At 39.7% G+C, this 27289-nt stretch overlaps 2 protein-coding genes across 6 annotated transcripts in view; both read left to right on the top strand.

The window, feature by feature from the left end:
• Positions 1–4140: 4140 nt before the first annotated feature.
• On the top strand, positions 4141–9441 carry CTXN2 (cortexin 2). Of its 2 annotated transcripts, none has more exons than XM_048956706.1 (2): positions 4141–4423; positions 8996–9441. In XM_048956706.1, the coding sequence occupies exon 2, from the start codon at positions 9050–9052 to the stop codon at positions 9296–9298; it is 249 nt and encodes an 82-aa protein (XP_048812663.1). In that variant the 5' UTR covers positions 4141–4423; positions 8996–9049; the 3' UTR covers positions 9299–9441. The 2 variants fall into 2 exon arrangements, with proteins under 2 accessions (XP_048812663.1, XP_048812664.1); XM_048956707.1 differs by lacking the exon at positions 4141–4423 and adding an exon at positions 5992–7297.
• A 2194-nt stretch (positions 9442–11635) lies between these two features.
• SLC12A1 (solute carrier family 12 member 1) overlaps positions 11636–27289 on the top strand; it is a 48183-nt gene continuing 32529 nt past the window's right edge. The window contains exons 1-6 of one of the 4 annotated variants that reach the window (XM_048956659.1): positions 11636–11848; positions 14573–15051; positions 20430–20564; positions 20773–20848; positions 25283–25378; positions 26033–26128. In XM_048956659.1, the coding sequence (XP_048812616.1) occupies positions 14641–15051; positions 20430–20564; positions 20773–20848; positions 25283–25378; positions 26033–26128 (814 nt within the window). In that variant the 5' untranslated portion in view covers positions 11636–11848; positions 14573–14640. The remainder of the gene's footprint in view (positions 11849–14572; positions 15052–20429; positions 20565–20772; positions 20849–25282; positions 25379–26032; positions 26129–27289) is intronic. The other 3 variants (XM_048956661.1, XM_048956662.1, XM_048956663.1) reach the window with 3 other exon arrangements.

Raw genomic sequence — 27289 nt, 5'->3', positions numbered from 1 at the left:
TATGGCATGAAAACACGCTTCGCTTTTTCTAAACCTGTCCCTCCTCTAGAAAACCTTGAGAATTGGTTTTAACAACAAATACACTTCCTAAACCAGTTATCGTTTGCAGTTCATTTAAAGATTCCTTTCTGCAAAGCCACAAGTATTTCCAAACCAGTTTGTCTTGCCTAAGACTGCACCTAACATACACTGCTTTACTCCGTGCTTAAAAAAGAAATAAATAACTACTCTGTAAATGAAACCTTCTTTTACAGAGGTGTTTACTACAGGACCTGAAGTAAAACAAATATCTTCCCTAAATGCTCTCTTTTGCAATTAAATACTATCTTCCTAGTCTGGGAAATGTGGTGGTTTTTAACTCCGGAAAAGAAAACATTTTACACTTCAAAAGGGCAAGCTATCAAACGCAATAGCCTGTGTGCCTGCAGGTATCTTCTAGAGACAGAGCAGAGCCCAGCTATTGCACAGCTAGAGCCCACCTACTGCACAGACCTTCACACCTGCAGCTGCGGTGCGGACCGCTGCCTCTCTTGCTCCCTCTCGCAGAGAAGTTTGCCTTCTCTGACTTTCTTCCTCCCCCGACCAGAATAAATCAACAGCACTTACTGACTGAGTTCCCCCAGATAAGAGAGCGTACAGATGCCTGATACAGGAATGAAACTGCATGTTGACGCTTTAGTTCAGTCTGTTGTATACTCATAACCAGAAAAACAGCGCAGCATCCTATGCCCAGAACTTGGCATCAGTGACAAATGGGAGCCCTGCCCTACTTGATCTGCAAGGATAAAACCACTTTTTCCCTTAGTGGGGGTTTAAATCTTTAAACGATAGATTATCACCATTTTTTCCCTGGTGTTATGCAACCCTTAACCACAGCTTGGGAGCCTAAATCTAATCACACATTTTTTAAGAAGGCTGCATAACAACATCAGACGATGACAGCAATTTTACTGGTCCTATATTGAAACAATTCACATCACCCCCACTCTCCCCAGATCACTTCTTTAGCTACTGAAATTACTACAGAAAACAAAACTGAGCAATCTGCACGTTGGTCCTTCCTTCCACAACAAGTAGTCTTCAATGAGGGGCTGAGTGCCCCTCACATACCCATCAGCTTTTCATGGTGAGGCAGGAAATACCTCCTGCAGGTTTAAAGGGAACCCATCTCACCTAAGGCTTTAGAAGCCTCTGCCCTCTCCTTGATGGCCAGGGGCCTTCTCTGAGCTCAGTGGAGGAGGCACCCAGCCCCCCTCCTGGCCCATCACACCAGGTGGCACTGTTGCTGCTCACTGTATGCACACACCGTTCCACCTTCCCCAACACTAACACTCAACCTGCCTCAGTTTCCAAATCCCTAAACCCTTGTAAGCCCACTCAGATCTTTTACACAGGGAAATTGCTGTGTAGAATTGTTTCTCTGCCTCATTCTTGGCAGTACCCTACATATCCCCAGGACTGCAGGCTGGACATGTAAGCAGCAGATGTAGTCGGTATCTGGTAAAAGCACGGCTTTTGGATGAAACAAACAAGCAAACAAACGAAAAAGCCACCATGGTAGAACAAAGGTGTTCATCCTTTTTAAAACATTAAGAACCCTGGAATAAATTATGTAAAATATTTTCCATCTGCAATTCTGTTCAATGCATGCATTTCTATATAATCATTTTTCAATGCCCTCCCCCAACTCTATTACTGCTTTTATCTCCCCCATATATTATTGTCTTCAGCTGATAAATTTCTCATGAACTTGTTTACACTTGCTTGAATGTGCTGATGAGGGGAGTTGTGAATTGATGTGTTTTTAACGATACTTCTGCACAATGCTCTTCAGTGGCTCTACCCTTCTGTGAGCCTGTTTTGAATCTCTAGAGGATTTGTTTGTTTGTGAAGGAACACTCAGAAAGCTCTTTGAAGCTATGGGGAAAAGGTGCTACAATGGAGTTAGTTATCCTTCAAAATAGTTACATTTCATTGACGCACCACTCAAATGATCCTTAAACACTAAGAAGTCCTAACACACAGTAGCTCAAAGAACTCCCTATTGCCTTTTCCTCCTTGGCACCCACTTGGCTTTAAGCGGCCGGCCTAAAATTAGTCAGTTCCATTTGCGGGGGCAATGTACCAAATCATCGATGATAACATCTCTCTTTCTGTTTGAGGGCTCCCCATTGAAAACACACTTGACACTCCCTAACATAAGGATCAAATCAATCTGAAATATGACTGAAGTCATTGATAACAGTTGTTATTCTGCTGAACACACGGATGGGCGTGATAAAGAAGCAGAAAGTGAAAAGTAGCGAATGCTCCATTTGTCTCAGAATGCTCCATGGGCACATACACTGCTATCTCATTTGCCTTCTGTCTGGATCCTAATGAGAAAAAATTAGTGATCCTTAAGTGAAAGAAAGGATGAAATACAGGAATAAATTAAGTTATTCCATTGCTTTTTCTGTTTTAAAATGTATCAGCACGAACAAAAAAACAAATGACCAACAGCAACAAAAAAAAAATGTTATCTGTCTGATGACAACTGGCGGCAGAAGGAGCCTCATTCTCTGTCTGTGGCTGCCAGCTTCTGTTCCAACTTCATATCCACGAAAAGTGGATCTTCAGCACAACTGAAAGCTCTTTTAAATTGAACAGTGAGTATCAGATTCCTAAAAATGATCACGCGATTTCAACAACTTCTGCTGTACAAGAGAAACAGTGACTTCACAGTCTAAAAAACAAAAACAAAAAAACAAACACAAAATCTCTTAAATTCACCTCTATAAGAATAATGACAGAAAAATATAATACATTTAAGGGCAGGAAGATACTACAACTCAATCTTTTCCAGGAGAAAAGGCCTACTTACAGGAAGGTTCTCCAAATACAGCAACGCTCAATGATTATCAGGAAAAAATGGATACCTGCCACTCTCCCAAACTAGTTGTGTTAGGTGGGGATAGGGTGGACGGGGGCCTTGTGTCTTTGCCAATCCCCACATCCCAAACCATGGCCATTCCTCTTTAGCAAGAGATCTTCATGGGCCCCAAGTTAATCAGGGACAAGGCTAAAAAAGAAATCTAGAGCTCATTAGGAACAGAAGAGGCTCCTTATATACATATTCTGAAAGCACAGTCATACCATTTGAAACGATCTATTTATAAGCTCTTCATGGGTCTTCAAATATGAGAGGCACTTCAAAAATTAGCTTGGCTTGTAATTTCAGCAACAGACATTGTTTACCAAATTACTGACACTGCAACATTAGATGATCAAACTAGCAATCATTAGTGAGCGCACGGCTAACCATCCGTTTAACCATTGGTTCTACCAGAGGGACACAGCGTGCTTTGAGACTGGCCAGTGCTGAACTGCAGGCACAACAGTGCAATCAGCTATTAAAATGCCTGGTAACGCAAAACTTTTTTCCCAGTGTGTATTAGGATAAAAGAGACTTAACCTCTCGTAGTGTTGTTGCATGCAGTAAGAAACACGTGGGGTTTTCAAATTATTTTCTGCAGAACAAATTCTTCCAACGGTTCTACAGCAGCCTTCAACAAATCTCTTTGTGCCTGGCACTAAATACAGTGCCGTCTCACCGGCCCACGTGCACCCTTCCAGGGCATCCAAATACTGCATCACTATCATTTAAAAACAGATTTGCTGTTTATTAGTGCAATACACAGATCCAGCTTTGGGAAAAGAAATCCTCTTTCCTTATCCACCTTAAACACCTGCTGCCGCCGCAAACCGAAGCCTCTTTAATACACAATCAGCATCAGCTAAACGCGGCTAATGAAAGGCTATAAAGCGAGAGCCAGGCTGCGGCCCCAGCCGTATGTCGCCACATGTTCCGCACTTTAATCGTTATTACCGCCGAAGCTGCAGGGAGGGACCGAGCCCTCGCCGCAGGACGCAGCGGCGGCGGATGGAAGAGGCGTTCGGCCCCCGCGCACCGCGACTCGGCGGCGCTCCTCGCCGCCCGCGCGGGCTCCACAGGTCGCAGGGCTCCCGGCTGCTGCGGCACCGCAGCCTGAGCGCGGGGAGGGCCGCCCCCGCAGGGCGCCGCTTACCGATGCGCCGCACGTAGTGCTTTGCAGGAAGTTTCCACGCTCCCCGGTTTAATCCGCGCGAGGGGGGTCGGAGGGGAGCGCCAACGGGCTGAACGGCGATGGAAGGGGGCGGGCGGCGAGGAGGAGGCGGCGGCGGCCGCGTTTAATTTTTTAACGAGGGCGGCTCGAGCGGCACCCGGCGGGGTCGCGGCGCCGGGCGGCGAGGGGGGAACGCGGCCGAGCCGCCCCCGCCGCCCGGGACTCCGCGCAGCCCCAGCGGCCGGAGCAGTGCCAGCCGTCGGGGCTCCCACCTGGGCTTCGGCCGGCCGGGCCCGGAGCTCCGCCGTCCGCCACCATGGGCAACGCGGAGGAGACGGGTCGGTAGCGCGGGCGGTTCGGCGGGGCCGGGCGGGGCGGGGCGGCGGGGCTGTGCCGGCGGCCGAGAGCCCCGGGCTGCGGGCGGCGCCCCGGGGGGAACGCGGAGCCGGAGAAAGTAGGGGCTGCGCAGGCTGCGCATGGAGCGGAGGGCAACGATTGCTCGGCGGGTGCTCGGTGTCCTGCGGTTCTCGTAGCCTGCATGCCCCAGGGAAACAGGTAGCGGTTTTCCACATTCGCAAGTTAAGGGTGGCACCGGTGAACGTTTTATTTTCTTGCCTCTGTTATCTGGACCTTGGCCGCATATCCGTGAATTCACAGCACAATGCATAGCGCAGGGTCTCTTGTTCCTTGGAGACTCCAGGCTTGTCTATCTACTAAGGATAAAATCTCATTTCTGCAATTCATTGCTTGCCTGGAGGCTGCAAATGTCACTGCCCAGCTGCTGCTTCTCTGCAGGAGAATGCAGTTTATGTGGAAAAGTGTCATTTCTACCCTGAATTACATGCTGCAAAAACACTGCATGTCGGGGGATGCTTTGATACACTCACACAAAAGTTAAATGTGCTCCATTTGCTGGGCATCGGTGCCCTGGCCTTCCCACCTTACATCCACCTGTCTGCTGCCTCAAAAACCTCACCCTGAGCAAGCAGTTTTCTCCCCAGCAATGTACAGAACACAGGCATGCAGCGTGTGCATGAACATGGCAGTTTGGCTGTGTGCTCAGAGCTGCTTCTGCAGCATTTCTGGCCATGCGTTGTTAACTCAGTTTAGATCCCTTGGAAAATTCCAAATTCATGCTGATCTCTATTTCATTTGGTCTTCTTCGTTGATAATCTTCTTACCCTACCACCTCCTATGCCCAATTCCTGAAATTCGGTTTCTTTGACCAAGTAGTTGAGCACAAAAATGCCAGTTTCTGTCCCTAAGCACACAAACACCTTTTCAAGTTACATTTGCTGTCGCTCAGAAACGTAGACCTTGGACTGAAACTATCTGAAGTGCCTTTAGAATGACCAGCGTCAGCAGCTGGACCTGCAGCACATCTAAAGGGAGAACAGATGGCAACTGATCTAGTGAATTCTGTAACACGCTCTGGTTTATGAACTGAGTTTTCAGGACCTGAGGCTTAATCCTGCCAATGGGATGAATGCTTCGAGTTTGAGCAGCTGTCAAAGGTACTCCTTTACACTACTGAGCCACTACAAAACAAAACAAAACCAAAAAATCACCAACCAAACCAGAACCCCAAGGGGGTTCTGTGGGAGAAAGGATGAAACTCAAAACATAAGGGAAATTCCTGCCTTTCTCAGGATAGTCCAGAATTATTTAATCTTCTCAGTGTCTCTCAAAACATGAGGATCTGAAAAAAGTGACCAAAGAGCTGGGACTGGGAATCTCAATCAACACCAAACACTGGCAGAGTTGGTCTGGAGATCCACTAGACTAGTAAGAGTTTCAGCAGTTTTCTTCCAGCTGACTCTCCGTGCATAATGCCATGGTATTGCTGTTCATCCCACACATGTACAGCCAGCATCCCCAGCTCACACCTCCATTCCCCTTACCTTAATGGTCTCTGTGCCAAGCTATTTTCCTCATTGCTATTTTCTCTTAGACTCGCTGTTCCAGCCTCACAAGGGCCTCCTCCAATGGCCTTTCTACTCACAGCAAGATGTTAAGGAGCCTTTCTTTATGCCAGTGTTTTTATACGGGCAGTAAATCAAAGGACGAGTGGTCTTCACCTATAAAAAAGTCAGGAGACATCAGTCTGAAGCCAGCCCCTACAAAATGACTCTGCAGATTCTAACTGATTTAATGCCTGTCCCCATCACATTGCCCTAGAGGTTATCTTCAAGAGTTTTTGGATGCAGGCCATGTTAGTTAGCATTCACAGTCTTCTGACTCATGATTTGACACATACTCTGCAGCAACTGAAAGGATATCTGACTAACTGGGAGAGGACATCTAACCTGTATGCAGCACTAAAGTGTGAAAACAATGGAAGTGCACTCAAGGTCAATCTGGTACCACAGTTTTGGGGATATGTAATTAGAGCAGAATGTTCTGTGAACTTTAAAGCTTCAATTACAAGTTATGAAATTCAGGACAGGGGAAAGAAGCACACAAAGCCGTGTACTGGAGTTTCCCAGATCTCATTTCCCCAGGAAGAAAATACCCACTGTTTTCTCATGCAGCAATTTCAGACAAACTCTTGCCAAGTAAGACTCAGACAACCACTCCATGTCAGTCAAACCTTGCAGAGATTTGTCCCACAGTGTCTGATAAACAAACAAATCCAACTAATTTAAGTGCATAACCTGCAAAATGAGTGTGACATTTCCCAGGATTCAGCTCCAATGTAGGGCTCCCCATGGCCATCCCTAAGATTTTTTCTATGTACCTTTCAAGATAGCAATTCTCTGCTGTTTTTTCATTTGTTTTTAGTTGTGGTGTTGTTTTGTTTGGGTTATTTGATCTGGGGGGAGGTGTGAGCTCTGTCTTTCTCAGCATCTACATTTCATTTTCCCATACAAGCCTTTCATTTAGTTTTTATAATCCCGTGTCCTAGGAATTCTGGAAGGATAACTTTTCTTGACTGGCTCTTGTTCAAATCAACTGACTTCTGACACCAATTTGTGATATTTTTTCTGCACAAGGTCAGACTTACAGAAAAACTGGAAGGATAAACAATGAAAACCTGTGCAGCATGTGCTATTATATTTCCAGAAAGTAAATATTGATTACTGTTGACATTACTTCTCTTGTAGGCTATATCCAGATCTTTTCTTCAACTTAACAGGAATTAAAACAGTGTTGACCCAAAGGGCAGAATGTCATTCAAAAGAAGGATCACATACAGCTGTATAGAATAGACGGTTTGTATGCTCTAGAAAATGTATACAGAAAGTAATAGAAAATCACACTATTTAATACCTATGTTGAGGATCAATGCCTAAAGAGAAGAACAAAGAGTTGTGTCCCATCCTTTTCATCTTTGTTTTAAAGTTTTCATTCTTTAAGATGACATGTACAAAAATCCCACCAATTTCTGAAGTAAGAAAGGAGACATACACGACATAAAAGTTTTGCCTGTTTTGATATTCTCAGGAATACTAAATCTTGTTTTTACTTCTGTTGCTATGAATTCTAGACTTAGTCAAGATATGGCTATAGTGCAGCATCGAGTAGAGATACTGGAGCCCTCTTTGAACTGGCTAGGGCAGGTACCAGTATCAGTGTAGTCATGGCAGCACAGAGCTTCCAGTGGCCTAATTACTCTGCCAAGAAATAAATGGATGCCTGGAAATCCCTGGGGAAGGAGGTGGTTGAATTGTTAACAAAAAGAGTTTTCCCCTGAGGCATGTTAGTTAAATAGGTGTTAACAAGAGCCAAAAATCCCCAAGCTCTAGCCTTAGAATAAAAATGCCTTTGTCCTTTGGTAGATATGATGTCCCAGGCCTTCCAATCTTCCTGCTGTCTATTGAGACTTAAGAGAGAGGGGATTTCAGTATCTGACAGAACACCCAAAATAAAGCAAAACAGCTTCCTCTGCCTCCCCTCCCGCCCCCCAACTTAAATCTATACATCAGATCACCTTAAAACTATAAAAACAAAAGTATTTCATGTCTGGAAATACACAAAAGTCTCCTGGTGGTGATGGCAGGGTGGGTCAATCCCCTGAGCTCAGCGCATTCTAAGCTCATCTTGAAATGTCTGTGAAAATATTGAGACTAAGGAGAAAAAATAAATGAGAGTAAGACTTGGGGGAGGGAATTTGCATAATTTCTTCTTCCACTAATCTTTCCTCGCACACAAGAGAATATTGTGATTTCTGTTGGTTTTTTTTGTTACATGAAGACGTACATACCATATGCCCATATATAAGACATATATACTGTGGGCACATGGCTGCAACATCACTACAGTGGCTCAAATGGTCAATTCAAGCATATGTTTCAACAGTGTATGCCCCTAGGCATGCTTGGATCACATACGAGTGGCACCCACTGCATGGACGTGTGTAGAGGAAGGTAAAGGAACAGTTCTACCAATATATTCACTTCCAATTCCTGCATAGCTCAAAATGGAGCCCAAGACTAGAATTGCACACACCATTTTTAGATTTCTAAGCTAAATTACATGACCAAAAATCATATTATTTGGCTGAAATTCCCTTTGAGATCAGTATGAGTTTAAGGACTAGATTAAGGTCTGAGGCAAAGCCATTCCAGAAAATGTATTAGTTTATCCAGGCAGATACCTTGTGAGTATTGTCTAATTAAAATCTGCAGGCTTATGCCCAGTCTGACAAAATGCTATTTGCAACAGCCATGTGTGAGATCATTGTGTTGAGGAGATAGAACGCCAGAAAACTGTGAGTCTGCTGTTAGTAAGTGGATGGTACGTAGGAGCTGAAAGCTTCAATTTTATCACATTAACTTCAATGTGAAAAAAAAACAAAAACAACAGGACACTACAAAAATCCAAGCTGTTTTTGATTTCAAACTGTTCATACGCCACAGAGCTCAGACATACACACCCCATTTAGTAACTGATTTCACTTTTCTATGCAGGCAAAGAAGCAATAGAGGTGAAAATCCCACAGAGTCACCAAGATGTGATGTCCAATGATGAGCAGTAATTACTGCGGCAACACTTCAGCCAGCATGAGCGTCAGTGAAATGTCTGCCTTCCCTCTGACTTTGGAGCAAAAAACTGGTTTTGCCTTTGTGGGGATTTTGTGCGTTTTCTTAGGACTTCTAATTATCAGATGCTTCAAAATCTTGCTAGACCCCTACAGTAGTATGCCTTCTTCAACATGGGAAGATGAAGTCGAGGGGTTGGATAAAGGGACCTTTGAATATGCTCTTGCATGAAAAGTCACATGATATCCTGCCTTAAATTTGATGTTGATTTCATTTTGGAAACCAACTGTTGGTACATTTGTTACATATGCATACGTACATTTTGGAGATGTGTTGGTATCTGTGGCATTCATTTTGTTAAATAAATGTTTATTGCAAACTCAGAAGTAGCCCATTTGTATGTGTTATATTGCTGAGATGAGAGGAGAATCAACTGCTAACTCAATTCTTGCCTCTCAAGAAGAGAATGTGCTGTACTAATTACTGTTTGTAAGGAACCTGTACTTTGCAACTCCTGAGTGAAACATTTAAGTGGTCTCCTGCAAACAATGCATACTTCTATTTCCTCCCACTCACCTGACAGTATGTCTTGATGGAACAGGTCTTCCTTCTATTCTACAGCAGTGGAAAGACAAATGGAGCTAGTGGAAAGGAAACAAACATCATTAAAGATATTTTGTATTCTACACATGCAGTATTTCAAAGTACATTACCTACTCAAAAGTCCAGTAGGAATTAAGAACACCACAGTTCTACTCTCCCAATGTCAGGGAGTTAAAACCTTAAGGTGAAAGAGACCAAGTAAACATTATGCAACTAACCTGATAATCCTACTGAACTGGTCAAGGCGTGTCAATTTCTACTCTCCTTGGGTACAGAAGATCAGTCAGTTTAAACTGGAACTTCACCTGTTGTACTATTAGTTGCAATCTGTTCTGTCTGGTTAATAGCTCCCAGTAGTAATTAGACCAACTTGTCACGGCAAACAGAGACACTCAAACTGCACATACTCACTTGCGCCCAGGGTCCAAGAGCTACGTGCAAATCTTTGTACCCTCTGGCTCCTCTCCTCAGCTTTTTCTTTTCATTGTGTTCCTACATCTGTGCACAGCGTATAATCTTGAGTGTCAAATGGGAAAACTGGTCACAGGAAATCTTATCAAGACAGAAGAACTGACAGTGAAAGTGGAGACTAAAACCACAAGGTCACCCTCAAATACACAGCTGTTTAGCAAGTATGATAGTACTTGACAGAAATACAATTTCACTTTTAAGAAAGTTGTCAACAAAATTTTAAGCACTGTCACCTTTGCTAAACAGCTCTCTTTGCAACAAGCAGTAAAGACAGAAACCAGTTACAGAGATTGGTTTCTTTTGCACATAATACACATGCAAAATACATGTGGTTCCTTTTGCTGTGTATATTAGGCAGAGGCAGCCAGTGAAACAGTGAACCTCAAATGCCATTTGGAACATGAAATACCAGATTGCACAGGGAAGGACACCATCTCCTGTCTGAAGAACGATAGGTACAGGCAACACCTATCAGCACTGGCTTATCTAAATTAGAAATAATTGTATGAATGCAAGAGCTTTAAAACTGCTTCAGAGTCTGCCAAAGAAAAAGTGCCAGACTCTCAGAGATTCAGTATATTGCATTTATCCTAGTTAATTTAACCATAAAACCAAAGGCAGATACTGATATGCCGTTTCACATGATCTGTTCTGCTAGATAGGATCATCCACTGCAGAGACCTGACACTGTCATTCTTTTTACATACACCTAATCAGCAAAGCTGAGCCCTGTGCTGTCAGGTTAGCATGCTGAAGATACTTAAGTTATCTGGGATAAATATAGTTCAGTTATCTCTAAACTACATGGCAAGTACAGCAAACATACCTGAAGAACCCCACTACTTACTGACTTCTTCTGTTTTTGACCCTAATCTGTTGCTGAAAGCAATTACCAAATTTCCTTATGATTAAAAAGCTTTGCCATTTCTTTCTTGTCTTCCCTGTATCCCTGAAAAACATCAGTGCCAACCTTCCCAGAAGAAATGCACAAAACCTAATTTTTCAAAGGCTTTCCTTAAGTATACAGAGTAAAACTTTCAGCAGGGCTAGGAGTAATTAGCTCAAAACCACATGTGGGACAAGGAAACCCACCAGCATCTCTTAAAGAGCACAGGAGGGATCCCAGTGACTTCACGGAGCCTCTTGTGCATAAATGCACTCTGAGCATTTTATAAATTCTTGCTATCTGCACTACAACATATGCACGGCTGAAAAATAAGATTATGATCTGTGCACAGCATCGGACATAGCGGGGAGGGAAATGGAGATAACAGAAGTATTTTTGGGCCCCCTTGGAAATTTTGCAATACCATAAAGCCAGTAATTGTAATGGATAGGTACATTTGCTGGTTAATAGTTAACAAGCTAGAATGCTTCTCTAAATCACCATCTAGAAATGTTTTGAAAGTAAGGGATTGGGCAGTTTATTCAATATATTAAGCAGAAGAAAAATCTGACCAATAAGGCACAGTCTGAAACACTTAAAAGTGAGGGACATGCTATATGCATGAATAAAAGAAGCAGCTTGTCCTTCCCAAAAAACACAAGGTTGAGTGGCAAGTTAAATTATCCTGAATAAGGTAAATCTGATAATTTTTGAATAATGATAGAATATCAAATGTAAAATTAATGGCAAGTAACAGTTGAGAGACTTCTGGAAATACACTGTGAAAAACATCAAGTATTATTTTCAAGAACAGCAGAAAGGTAAGAAGTTTTATTTTCCTAGCCAAACAGTAACATTATGGAAATAAGACAGTGATATTACAGTTATTTTATTTGGTAGCAAAAGTCTCATTGCCATCAAATAATTGTGATTTCACTCAGTCATGGGGACAGAAACAAACTTAATTTCACTGACCTTAGCGACAAAAGATTTGTTTTCACTCTTTCATGCCTGAAGATGAAACACATTCTTATAATTTTAAAAGGTTGAAGGAATACTGTGATGAGAAATGTGTAATTATGGTAATAATAACAATGCGGATCATCCAAAAGCAGAAGTGAAAGGAATTCAATAAATGTAACGCGTTGCTATGAAACTTACAAAATGTTAAGCAGGAAAAGTAACAGAAATATGAGAGGGTTGTAAAGTGCTTGCATTTCAGGGAGGTTACAGCAGATTATCATTTATAGCTGATGGAAGAAGGGAGGAAATACGCCTTAGCTGTACCTCACACTGAAGTTGGAGGACATCTGATTATCTGTTCTTCAAATTATTGTTTTGATACACGATTTTAGACAAAAATACACATTGCCAAGGTCTAAATATCAACACAGTGTTTTATCTTGCAGTGCCAGAGCCAAATGCATTTCACAAAATCATAGAAAATTTTAAATTGGAAGCAATATCTTGAGGGTTCCTAGTCCAACCTCTTGCTGAAAGTACAAAATTCTAAAAGAATTATTCTAATGGGCTTGTTTACCCAGATTTTCAGTTCACACATTATTTTTATAGATGTATTTTGTTTTTAGAGCTTTCTGCTATTATGCAAACTTGCAAATTTTCAATATCTAAATAGACTTTTAGTTAGTTTTAGTCAGAATAGGTCGAAACTGTTAGACCCAGACTCCTATTGAATTATACAGGTCAATATGATCACACTCCTGTGTCTCCTTTGAAAAAAATTTGAAAACATATACATTGCCATTGCTTTCTAAATAATCTGAGTTTCTCGAAAACAACAGGTGATGCATGCCACTCCAGGGCCATGTAGGCTATCCCACATGCTGCAGTGATACTTCACCAATTAAAGGCCTTAAATATTAGCACCTCTTTTGTTCTTGGGGTTTTTGTTTATTTATTTGCTTGTTTTTGAGGGATCTGAATGGAAAAGTGGAGGTGGGAAGCAGATAGTGCAGGTATTACGTGTTACAGACTGCCATTCAGAGGGGCCTAGACAGGCTAGGCAAACGAGTCAACAGGAATCTCCTGACATTCACCAAGGACAAATGCAAGTCCTGCACCTGGGACAGCAATTTCCTGCATTGTAGGGGATGGGACCTCACTGGCAGGTAGCAGCACCGCAGGCAGTAACTGATGAGCCTGCACAGTCAGCAACATGCCCTGAGAGCAATGAAAGCAGTGTCCTGGGCTGTTTTAACAGGACCATAGCTGGCAGACCAAGCGTAGTGATCATTCCCCTCTTTTACACACTCATCAATCTGCACCTGAAAGCCAGCTTCTAGGCTTGTTTACCTGTCCCCTGCAAATTCCCCATGTAAGAGAGAACGTAGAAAACCTGCACGCATCACATGGGGAGCTTCTAGCAGAGTCAGGGGCAGGAACATAAAGAAACTGGGCTTGTTTAGCCAGAAGAAATGGAGAGGTTACCAACAAGGCACACCAAGGCTCTTCCTGAAGTACACAGCAGGAGAGTGAGAGGTGATGGTCGTGAAGTAATGCACAGAAGGTTCTAACTGAGTACACATGAAAAAAACACGACAGGACAAGTGAGTATTAGAATAGCTGCCATCAGTTCTGGAATTTATCCTTGCAGGACAGGATTGAGAGACTTGACTGATGACAGCACTAAGAGGCCTGATTTACATTCAGTGTTCAATCTGCTTTGAGAAGGATACTGGACTAAATAAAACTTTTAAACTCCTAATCTGTGGGATTCTATGACTTGCTACACTTTCTATCAAACTCTCTTAAAGGGCGTCTTGAGTGTACAAGTGTAAAACAGTAAAATTCTATGAACCTTTCAATGCTAAACCTACTGTTAATATTTCTCAATAATTAATATTTCAGCACAGATTTATACTTCAGCTATTTAGTTTGGCAAACCTAGTGCTATTTTTGGATATGGCTCAGCTGTTGATCTATTCTTTCATATGTCATTAACTTTATTTACATAGAAAATAAATGAATTGCAGTGTATTAATTCTCTGCTTATAAACTGTTGCCATTCTGGAATGGTTGAAACTTGAAGTCTAACTTTTGTAACTAATTTAAAAAAGCGCGTTTGATTCAAGATTTTTAGGCCAATGTACTTATTATAGACTGTGGGAGAATTATGATGCCATATGTAAGTGGAACATAAACAGTAGATGGACTTCATGTAATTCTCGTACTGCCTACACTTCCACAGGCTTCAGTTCAAAATTTGCCTTATTAAGAAAAGTACTGTATCTGAAATACAATTTCAAGCACTTACAATCAATAGCCCATTTTATTAAGATAGAAAAATCCCCACAAATTTTGTCTTTGATGGGACTACTGATTATTTGACACAGGATGACAGTCTCATAGAAGAGGGAAATTTTTTTTGGAAAATTTACCTTACTGTGCAAGTTAACAGAAATGTTTTACTCATAAATGTTTGTAATGGCAGAACCACAGTGGACAAATTTAGGAAGACTGCTTAGGAAGCTTATTATTTTAAGAACAACGACTTCATCTGTAACAGCACTAGCCCTTTATTGCAGCTAGAAGAGTGGTACCTGCAGCCACAGATCAGAAGACTCAGTGACCTAAGTCTGTCCCAGTCCTGAAGATGTCAATGAATAATTCTCCAAATGTATTCTTGGATCCAAATGCAAATCGGTTTCAAGTTAACATAATTAATGAAAGCCATGACAGCAACGAAGCATCCCAAGAGGACGTGGGCTCTGACCCACCACATTATGAAGAAACATCTTTTACTGAGGAAGCACACAACAGGCCGAGAATCAGTTACAGACCGGGAAAAAGAGAATTATATGACAATTTTCTTCAAAATGGGGAGAAAACAGAAGCCAGTTTACATCCCTGTGATACTCACCATAAAATGTACTATCTACAAACTTTTGGCCATAACACCATGGATCCAGTTCCTAAAATTGATTATTATCGAAACACTGGCAGCGTCAGTGGGAATAAGCTCAACAGACCAAGCTTATTAGAAATTCATGAACAACTGGCAAAGGTAAGTGAAAAGGAAACACTCGATTTTTCTCTGTTCCATTTCCAGGCTGTTAATTCTGTTTATTAATATGAAAAGGTTCTTAAATTCGTGGATCTTGCCCAAGACAAAAGTACAACTAATCACCGTATTTCCTATGGTAGCTGCAGTATGTTTTCTGCCCTATGACCTGCTTAAAGCAAATATTTTTATTAAATGCAGATAGCAATGAACTCGATTAGCAGAAAATCATAGCTTAATCTTCTCTAAAAATGTAAAATATTTCTTCTGTTTCACTTAAGATGGCAGACGATGAATATCAACCCGTAATTTAAACAAATTACACAATTCACATTTATTCCAAATTTAAATTTAACATCAATGCGTAACAAAGTTTCACAAACTCCTGAATTTTGTATTCACTAAAATATATAGCTACAGCTATTATAAAATATATTATGAGCAATAAAAGCAATTTCAACCAGTCAGAAATCAAAGCACTACCTGTTTATTGCAGTAACCATTCAGATAGCAAGAAGGAATCAAGAACACACATGGAGAAAGAGAAAAGTAGACAACAATTTTCAGGTACCAATTCAGTGAATGAATTTTGTCCTTGGTCATTGTACCAATGATTTTGGGAAAAATCTGAAGAGTCTCTGGAATGACCACATATAAAGTATTCATCGAAGAATAATCTGGCTGAATTGCTTCTAACCTATCATGAAGCTCGTCAGCTTTTAGGTCTGTCACCCTCTATACCTTCTTACCAGAAGAAAATACAGTGGTCACATACAATCTTTGGGGTTTGCAGATTCAAAATTTCCACTGCAAATAATTTGATAAGCTAGCAACATTAGATATCAGATTTCAGAATTTCAGTACCATGTGTGATCCTGCCTCAGCAAAATTCACCTATCTATAGAGCTTTTAAGGCTCAAACTCCAAACTCCAGGAATCATCTCCATGCAAAATAGCATGGAAAATTATTAAGGAACAACTAGATTAAGCACTTTGAAACAATTAAACTATTCAAAAATTTACTGCTAAGCATTACTGGAATAACTGCAATACTCAACTGACTTTGATGAAATCAGATTCTTTCCCCTTGAGCTATAATAATAAATTCTTCATAAAAAAGCAGAGGAGAGACCCTAGGATACTCCCACTTACAGAACTAAAATCAAACCTTTCTTGAGTTTCTTTTGTGCGCTTGTCAGGACAGGGCTAGAAAGAGATCACCACTATATTCAAACACACTGAAAATGTCAATGGGCAGACAAAAAAACAAGCAAACAACTAACAAACAGCCCACCACTCACTCTTTTTCTGTGTCAGGCAATACTGAAATGACAGATCTCCATAGAAAAAAAACACTCTCATTACCTGTCCACTGTCTTTTACATACTTCTGAGGTCTGAATAATTCTGATAAGCATCTATTTTTTGGTCCAGATCTTACTCAAACTCTATTTCTTTGGAGATTCACCTGTCCTAAATAGGATCAATAAAAATAAATGAAATGAAGCAGAAAAATACTAGGAAAATTAGGACCTTATTCTATAGTATCCGTTTAAGACAGCTAAATGTCTACAGTCCCACTTTTTTAAGGTCTCCACAAACCTGCATAAAATGGTTTACATAGAAAGGAGAAACAAGTTACCTGAGTAATCACTTATATTTCCATAAATGAATGCAAAGTGGATGTGAATAGGGGTGAATATGAATTCTGCTCTGCCAGATGTGCAGATGAGTAAGTGCTACTCAAGGAACTAAACACATTTCCATGCTCAAAAGAAACTTCCTGTTACAGAAATAATTTACATCAGTGGTAGGCAGGTAGAGGGAAAAATAGTGTATTTTGGCTCTGAACACAGTGCTAAACGAACTTGTACTGAACATGAGCATATTAAGGGATTTTCAGTTTTGACCACTACCAGAAAATTCAGGTTTTTTGCTATTGGGTATCTCATTTGGGCTAGCAGATTGGTTTGTTTGTTTTAAACGAACAGACAAATTGCTTGGGCTTTGTTACAACTTTCACTGAGAGAAGGTTAAAAAGAAGGCATCTTCCATTCTAGAATAAAATGAATGGAAAATTGCTTCACAGGTTGGGACTGCAAGGGATGAGAAAAGAGCATCGTCTAGCTCACTTGTCCCCATACTTTTTCTATTATCTATTATCCAGCTTACAGAAGAATAATCTTATGCTTCTCACAATACAAAGGTGAATGTCAGAGGTAATGAGATTTTTGTTATGCTGGCAATCTGCTGAGCCCATATGTGCAGTGAGGCCCTGGTTTGAGAATCACTGGAACAAACAACCCACCATTAGCATGGCTGAAGTCCATTCCTGACTGTCCCACAGACTCATTTTGTGACCTTGGACTGACAGACCTTTGTGGTGTTTTCAAGATAGCACTGGACAGGATAGTTCCTAAGATAGAAGAAATTCAGCAGCTGCCAGGTCAAAAAGTACAGGGATATTACAATAGTGGCTCTGTTTCTGGAAACAGTGCAGGAGGAGGTGGCAGGCACTACCAGAAGTACCATTTGCTTGTGCGTACCAAAGTGTTCTGAGGTCTGCCTTAAATTTCAAGAGAGATTCCATAAAAATCTAGCTTTCTAATGTCTTTGCTAAGCGCTTCAGGATTTCCCCATGAAAAGCACCACAGAAAGAAAAATGCAATCAAAGGTAATTTAGGCATTCTGAAGAATAAATAAACCTGAGATCACCAAAGAGTAGCTTAGTAGAGATGAGCACTACGATAGTATGAAAAAACTGAGCTTGTACTAACAGGCGAGAGCAGTATGTGCAGCTGAAGCTGTAGCAGGCTCTATAGCAATCCCGAAGGAGAGGATGAAATGCCACAGTGTGTGTGGTGGGGCTTAGACTAATATCCCAGGATGCACATCTAGAGATGATGCTTTAATCCTTTTTTCTTTACACCGAAGTCTGGATTTACCACACCATACCCCAAGGCAATCCCTTCTCTCCCCAGCTTTTTTGAAACTGAAATTGTTGAAGACAGCTGTCTTGTCAAAAACCAATGCCAAATTTTGATAAGAAATTGCATGTATTTGACTTCAGATTTCTAAACATCACATAACCATTCCCATTGTGCTTTGATGCTGGCTTAACTTCAGAAGATAAATATTAATATTTAATACATTTTAATATGTAAGTTTTCAATGTCAGAATCTAAGGCAGGCTGAAAGGAACTTCAGATATCTAGTTCCCACACCGCTGGAATCAAATGTGCATCCTTTTTTAGCAAGATATGTCAGCTTTTGCACATATTAAGCCACAAAACACCAATTAAATACCTAAAAAATAGTCCAAGTGCTATTTCACAGCTGATGGATGGTGATAATTACTTGGGCTTAATATATGTCCTACATAAAAAATGATCTAACCTTTCTTCATCTTGATTATTCTCCACACTTGTTATGATGACTTGATGAGCTCATCATCTTTATCCTCAGGAGAGATGAAGGCTAACCTGTTCTGAAACATGGAAAGGAAAACGTTGTGTTTGATTTTTTCTGTCTTTTTTATTTAAAAATCAATCAATCAATCAAACAAACAAACAAAAAAACCACACAAAAAATCCAACAACAACAATAAAGTTAACTTCTGATTTTGGTAGATTTTCAAATTATCCTGCCACTTTATTCCACATACTTCATGCATGAGGGGCATGGGTACACCTACTTAGTAAACAACCAATCATTGACTAAAGCACACCAATTTAAAATGCATTTATGGAAGGTTTAAGGCCATAATTTATGATAATGGCATGTGAGAGCACAAATTAATTCAAAGTGTGAATGAAACAACTTGTTTCAAGTGCAAACACTGAACACTTCTTTTTTTTTCTTGTCTTTGAAATTCTAACCAGCATGTATGTAAACAAGCCAAAAAACAAACAAACGTTATTCTGATAATTCTCCATAATTCATTTTAATTATGTGCTGCATTTAGAGCAAACACAGCATTGTTATTTTTGGGTGAGAATTGTCAAAAATAAATATTTCAGGAGCTCAGTCACAGGTTTTCAATAGATTTTGTATTCCCGTTTCGCTTAGAGTCAAAAAGGCCATATTCACCAACTTGAGTATATGTCAAAATGCATTATCCAGTCACTTATTTCTCATCTGTGAGCACTAGCCTAAATTTATTGTGTCAAAGGCATTCTAAAATTTTCCATTGTGGTGACTGGAGACCCATCCATGAGGAATCCAAACATGAGCATAAATATCCCATACTACTGGTCTTTGTGCCTGCACCGTATTTTATTTTTTTAAGTCTATGTACAAACACAGAAAGAGCCTTAAAACATAAGCAAGATCTAAAAACCTCATCTGTTTCCCAGAATCACAGATGGTTCCCCTCTTTGACTTGTTTAGTTAATCTGGAAACATCTTCATCCCTCTCCAAACCCTAAAAGCACCTTGAATCCTCTCCAGAAGTGATGCACACTCCTGAAAGTCTGCCAGGCAGTGACAATGCACACAGTCCTTCCTGAAGGTCCTTGCACAGGACCCATACAACATTAGCAACAGTTAATCTAATTCTGATTCAGTGCAAAGCCAGTCAGAACTTTGTATAAACATTTTTACAAGAAAGAAAACAGCAGTGACAGAAAGTATAAACCTCAGCACTGTGACTAATTCCTATTCAAGCCACAAGAAACATATCATGGTGCTAAACAGAACTGACGAGATAAAGTACAGATTTAAGTCTGTAACTGAATGTGAAAGATCCAAAATTCTGGGCTATTTATTCTAGTTACATGGCAAATGTGCTGATTTTTAATCCTATCTAGGACAGTTAAACAAGAGCTGAATAAAACACATGAAGGGTTATTCATTTACCACATTATTAATCACATTTCACCAGTATTTCTGATTGTTTTCAAGAATGTGTTGCTGTTTCGAGGACATTTGCTGCTGGAATTATGTTTGTATATTAATCAATGGAAAATACCAGAGTTCATCTCACAACTTATTTGCCATGCAGGTAGATCTCTTCTCACCAGTCAGTCATTATCCCCCTTTCTATTCTATACTTATTAACATTCATAAATTGTTGCAGCAGAATACGAAAGACAGGAATGAGACCCTCATTACATTAGGAGATCTACTAAAATATCAACACAACATAACATATGTTGAACAGAGTTTAAAATAAAACCAATTTATTATCAGGTAATGATACATTTACTTTGCTTAAGTGATTCTATCATCTTTTCTTAGCTAGCAAGCCCACCTGTTGATGCCTGGTGCCAGCAGAGTACTGCACTCTATTCATGGGACAGTAAAGCTTAATTTTTCTTGGATTTCCTTTATTCTACATCTTTCTAACTCAACAGTGTGTTTGTTTTCTCTGTGATCCTTCAGAACATAGCTGTGAGCACTGGCTCAGTGGAGAGGGTGGCTAATGGAGAAAGCACTGCTGGAGATGAGGCAGCAGCCAGCAAGGAAGAAGAAAAGAAAACAGGATTTGTCAAGTTTGGATGGGTGAAGGGTGTGCTGGTGAGAAACTTTTCTGCATTTTCAAAACATAAAATAAAATAAAATGTAGGATTAGTCCTACAATATCAAGCTCTTTTAAGAAGAGAGGGAGGTATAACTGAAGGATGTTTGGGGTGGTCCCCAGGAGCCTTCATTGTGCACCATCATGTTTCTGATTAACACTACTTTCAGTGTTATGCTAATGCAATATTATTTATTTAAAACCTAGGTAAGATGCATGCTCAATATCTGGGGTGTGATGCTTTTTATTCGACTTTCCTGGATTGTAGGTCAAGCAGGAATTGGTATGTATCTTATTTAATACCATTTTCAACAGTGAAAAGAATAAAGAGGATAAACTATACATGACTGTGATTAATATATAATCTGAGATGTGTATTTGCATGTGGAAATAAATAATGTTTTCAAATGCTTCCCAGGGTAAAATATGTTAATCCTCCAAACTATTGGAATTTTCCAGACTACCAGCCAAAATACTGCTTAGAGGCATAGATCTGTTAACTATGCATATGATCATCACATTTGAATATTTCTGAGCTTTGGTGAAATTTGTATTTAGATCCTGTAACAGATGTAAACTTTGGGACTCAAGCCAATTTCTAATACGTGTGTACAGAATTAACCTGTAAGAGTTCACACTCTGCTTATCTGTGAATCCCAAACCTTGTCATCTGCATATTAAAAACAACACTTCTTCACACTTGTCTGCAAAGATGAAAACAGAATTGGAAGGAGGTCTCATCTCATCAGGATTTTATTTTTAACTACAGCAGAGCACTAGATACTACACTTATTAAAACTTTGTTACCTCTTTTGTTAACAAAGTACACCTCATAGCCTGCTGTACCTTCGCTTCTCTACTGTATTTTAATTAACCCAATTCCCACTTTGCACCCCTGGGAGACTGGGCCTCAGGGGCTCCATTCAATATGTTGAGCAATCAATGCAAAAGAGCTCAAAACACAGCAAGAACCTCCCACAACTAGAAGCAGCCCAGGAAGGTATCATTAACTGCTGTGTGGCACAACTTCCTTTTGATAGCTGCTGTTGAGAGGAAACACACACTGAACCATGACAGCAGTGTCACTGTGTTACATGCTTAAAATTAAAATGGGGCCCTAATTTTTGATTAACATCTAGACATCATAAAAAGCACCAATCCAAAGGGCCAGTGGCAAGTATTTCAGTTTGTATTCTCACAGAATGGAAATACTGAGTAGACATGAGCTGGAGTCCAAAGTCTGGCCTCTGGGTCTCAACTCACCACATCTTGGACAAAACTCAGTGCTCAAATTCAGACAGAGTAAGACCATCACTGATTGATTTGTTATTGGCTGAAATGAAACACTGAACAGAAACATCTCCAGAATTTTGCCCAACTGAGGTGGAACTTCCAGCAAAACACGTTAACTTTACATAAGTTTTGTTTGAGGAAGACTGAGCTTTAAAAAAACAGATACAAGTGAAATACTCATTAAGGGGAAAAAAAAAATAAAATCCAGCCACAAACCTCTAGGCACAAGAAGGAAAAAAAGCCAACACAATAAAAGTTCCAGAACTAAGCGGAAGAACTTTACCTACTTTTGCAGTGCTCCATGCATGGCTCCAGCACTGTGCCTGACAAAGGGGTGCTTGCTGACTTTATGATGCATAGCAAATGAGAGCACGCAGCCCAGGGCACTCATAAGTATATGCCTTGCCATGAAAACTCTGCATCTTAATATTGCCAAGACTTTGCTCTGGGGTTTCATGCAAAATTAGTTTTTAAGGGCAGTTTAGTAACTTATTGAGATCATCAAGAAGTATTACTTTGTTTTGAGGTGTGAGAATAGCCATAGGCAAGAGTAATTCATTTTAGAACAACTTACTTAGCAGCCATACACCTAGGTTTCAATCTAAATTTTAATCAGATTTTAGCATTAATTTGCACCAACATCAGTAGCATTTCTGCTTTCATGTTTAATTTTACCATTTTAATTCACAGATAAGCAGATCCTCTATTCCTATGCTTTATTGCCCTGCTTTTTTAAAATTGCATGTCTTATTTAAGGATGTTACTTCTACTACTTCTGAAAATGAAACATCAAATTCTATTTGGATAATCTCTCAGTATGTTTTCAGAATGTCTTGTAAACAATGAGTTTAAATCTGTAGCCAAAACTTAAAGAGAACAGTGATAGAAGCTCAACATCGTGATGACCTGGGGATTTCACACAGTAGTACTACTAACATGAAAATTAAATGTTCAACCTACCATCTAGGCACCATTTATATTCCCGTAGTTACCAGGCCAAAGAGAGAAAAACCCATTATTTCCATATCCTAATAGGCTGTCTTGGGGAAAAAGCTCTAAGAAGGAAAAACCAGGGCCTGGGTTTATCATCAAGCAGGACAAAAGGCACAGGCTGATTCTGATAAGAATCAAGGTCCACAACCAGTCCTGTATTTTCATGATGTCTGGGTACTCTCCATCTGTATTTGTACCTAAACATAGAATGGTTAACCAAAGACACCGAGACACCAAGTTTATGTTAACTGAAAATGTGGCCCCAAATATTACAACTGTGTTACACTAGATTACATTACAATAATGTTTTGGTTGTGTCACTTGAATTATTTTATGCATTTTTCTTCTTAAATGTAAAAAATCTTTTTTTTTTTAATTAATATTAAGTCTTCCCAAGCAGATATTACTCATCAGATTAGCAAAATATGTGCCCCTAATTAACATATACATTTACAATATGGCCTGTGAAATCTAATAGGAAATTCCAGAAAAATAGTCCTCAGGATGAATGTGCACTTGGATTTTGGCACAACTTTAAGAATAATGTCTCTGATGTTCCATTTAGGATGTAACAGCTGATTAATCGTCATATTCAGCCGCTTTTTGCACACAAAATGTATACAGTTCAACAAGATCCTTCTATGCAACATGTGGTTGTAGCTGACCAAAAGAAATGCCCACTGGGATTATTATTTTTTTTTTAATGTGGACTACGTACAAAATAAGTGTATGACTTGTTATAAAATGGTTCAGAAATCAGTAGGGTAAAAGTGATTTATTAGAGTCTCAAATCACTTCATATATTCTATGTTGTGCTAAGAAAACATGTGTATCCCTGTGTTACATTGTTTTCAAAGGATTGTGATAACAAGTCTGTAACTTAAGCAGTGAAAAACATTCACTTATAGGCTGGATGTCTATAACCATACAGTATGAATAGAAGTTAGTAACCTGATCTAGAGACCGGGACGTAGAAATACAGCAGATGAATCAATATATTTGTAGTTCTAGTTGAAATCAGTTGAAGGATCCAAGTTCCAATTTGCAGGAGCCTTGGTCAATAAATACTGCTATAGGCAATATATTATCTTCAGTTCCACACTGAAGACCTCTGTACTTTACAGAAAGAGAGCTACTCCATAAGTGTCAGTAAGTTCAGATAAAACTAAGAACTGATTCAAAATTTTTCTCCAAATGATAATTATTTCAATGCTTTTCTCGTCTCGTAGCTAGAAATGGGAATATAAGCTATAAATTTGAAAGTATCTTATTTCTTCATCAGACTTGAAAGAAGAAAATACTCTTCAAATAAAGAGCCAAACTTTTCTCCATATTTCCAGAAAGCATAGCAAAAGCAGAGGCCATAATTGTAGTTCAGGAGGTCCAGATAGGACATAAGGACATATTTTCTCCATGGGCGGGTCGTCCAGCACTCCAACATGTAACTCCAAAGAGGCTGGGGGATTTTTATGGAGGTTTGGGGGATCCAACAATCTGAATCTATCACTGAGTTAATCCAGTGTTGGTGATAGTTCAGCTCTGGCTGAGAGGCTGAACTCTACACCTTCAGAAGTCATTTCCAACTGATGTTTCTAGAAATCTAAAGCAAACTAGACACTTAGCATGGTTTCACAGTTGGAAACACACTCAAATTTCAAAGTCTTACTGAAATTGAGTTCACTTGTCAGTAATATTGATCTTCAGATGTTTATCTGTTTCCATTTAATTATATAATTTTCTGATGTCAGCTAAAAAAGGATGCTAAATTATTGAAGATTATCCATTACAGGCTACTTAAAGTGAATGAAATCTGGGAAGCAACATTTCCACTTTTGAATCTTGATCTTGTGTTACAGTAAAATTGCTTTTTGCTGGGAAAGGAGGAGATGAAGAGAGAGTAGGTTAGCACAGCACTTGACAGCCTAGCAAATAAGAATGTTGAAGGATCATACTCAGGCCTTGTTTCTCTACCTGATAGATTCCTTGTCCTGTCCTGTCTGAAACTATACAGTCAGTCTGTCTCCAATTCAATATTTAACTAACTGATGAAAGACAGAAACATTCTTACAAGAAATCTGGTTAATCTCTTCTCCTGAAGAGCCAGGATGTATATTAAAGGTACATAGAAGCATTCAGACCAAGGAATACTTGCTTGCTCATTTCACTCTGCTATTAAAGAAAAATATAAAATCAGAAAGGGGCTTCTGGCTAGGGTACTCCTATCAGAAATCATCATTGCTCGGAGACTGATGGGAATAATTTACTGCTGGCACATGGGCTCCTTGGAAGCGTTCTGCAAATTCCAAATGGTCAACAAACCAACTTTCTGTTTATTGCTCTGATTCTGGCCTGAAAATTCCATTTAAATAGAGAATGATTTGTAGGAATCATGGAACATGAGTAAACTATTTTATCTTGTTATTACTGACAGGTCTTGGAGTAATCATAATTCTCCTCGCCACGATGGTAACCTCAATTACTGGGCTGTCAACTTCTGCAATAGCAACTAATGGGTTTGTCCGTGGAGGTAAAATCTTTAGGGTTACTAATGCTTTCAAGCTCCAAAAGATCTTTATGTATTATTTTTCATATGATGCAAACCAGAGGGATGCTAAACCAAACGATGGATCTACAGGACCGGGAGGTAACAATTCTAGACAGCTCTAATCACAATTAACTGCATGTTTGAGTTGTCACTTTTCATAAATTCCACATTTCAGTTCAGTCTCTGAAGTACATTTCAGAAGTTCCTGCCAAATGCAGAGTGAGGAGTGGCATCTGGATTTGCAATTTTTTCATTCTTACCTTTCAGCAGGTCTTTCTTATTCAGAGCCTTTCAGGTTGGACATCCTTGGACAAAACAAGCACCGCACTCTTCCTCTTATTTTTAAGTCTGATGCAGATCGGTGGATATCTTCAGTTTAATTCCTTCCAGTATAATTCTTCATAATACCCCTTGCGTTTCAGCTACCACCTTAGAAGATGAGCAAATATTTTCACTGGAAAAGTAAAGCACACATCAGATATCTTATCAAAAAAGGTTTCAGTACATTTCAGAGCCTTAAAGTTATAACCAGTCCATGCTAAACCTCTGTGGAAAACAGCAAGTTCTTACTACATCATTTAAGCAGAACAGGTATTTGAATACACTTGAATATACTTTCTTTTTCGAATCTTTCAGGTCTTGGAATCATAGTTATTGCTCTGAGCGTAGTAGTAACAACTTTAACAGGTATCTCCATGTCTGCCATTTGCACCAATGGAGTAGTAAGAGGAGGTAAGTGAAAATCATTGCAGGAAAAATACAGAATTCTACAGATTTGAATTAGAAAAAAAGTGGGAATTAAGTATGTTATAAGCAAAGTAAGAATAAATAAATATATTTGGGATGATCTCTCTCAGTGGAACAACAGTAATTTAAAACATTTATAGTCTTAAACTTTTCTTGGCAAAAAAATATTATGTAAGAGGGGATGAAATAATTAACCGGCAAAGTAATATGCTCCATTTATGGTGACACACAAAAAAGGATTAATGACTCATTGCATTCCTCTGTGGGAGCTTTAAAAATGTATCACAGCATAAGATTATACATGCTAAATTGGGATGGATCTAAGTAAGGTAGAACTTATCCTGAGGTGAAGTTTCCTCTACTCTGTAGAGGGCTGCTCCAAAAGTAACGCATTGTATTTTAATATATTGGCCCACAGTGTCAGAGGCAGATGTTGGTGGTAGGACAGTAGAGGATAAACCTTCTGTCCATTACATGTTGCCTGCTGTGCAACAGATGGCAGCAGAGGGGCAGTCTGACAAAATGGTGCCTGACATGGAAGTGCATACAAAGGAAAAGTGTGGAAGTGAATTCGCCCACATGGAAAAAATTTCACCCATTGAAATTCGTCAGTGCTTAATGAGCATTTATAAACACTGGAAGTGAGCACAGTGAAGTGGTGGGTTGTAGATTTCAGCAATGGTGTCATTCTAGCACCTGTGAAACAGTGGGTCACCTGCACTGATGCAATTTTTATAAGCACAGCATGCACTCTTGTTCATCACTGGTGAAAATGCACACCTAATGGTGATGACTACATCCAAAAATAGTGTTCTGTAGCTAAGAATTTGCTATATCAAACAGTGTTATTGCACTCTTTGTATTTGTTGTAGTCTCCATGGAAATAAATAAATGGAAATAAATAAGAGGCATTACTTTCAGAGCAACCTACGTATATTATGTATCATGAAAAATTGTTTGAAGATCTAGTTTTGCAAACTAGCATGTCCTGAAGGATTACTGCAGTGGAAGGGCATTCAGAACAGTTTGAAGGCAGAGCCGGTACAAAGCACATTCCTTATTTTTCAGTGTCTTCTATTAATCTTTATTACGTTTGTTAGGTTTAAAGTAGATTCCTGTGGTATTATGTGAGAAAAATAAGCAAAT

This window comes from Lagopus muta, chromosome 10 (assembly GCF_023343835.1).
Source record: "Lagopus muta isolate bLagMut1 chromosome 10, bLagMut1 primary, whole genome shotgun sequence".
Lineage (NCBI taxonomy): Eukaryota > Metazoa > Chordata > Aves > Galliformes > Phasianidae > Lagopus > Lagopus muta.
This window is presented reverse-complemented; position numbering and strand designations above follow the sequence as displayed.

What these genes read in the sequence shown, in the direction of transcription:
- CTXN2 (XM_048956706.1), top strand. Translation starts at nt 9,050, where the DNA reads ATGATGAGCAGTAATTACTGCGGCAACACTTCAGCCAGCATGAGCGTC.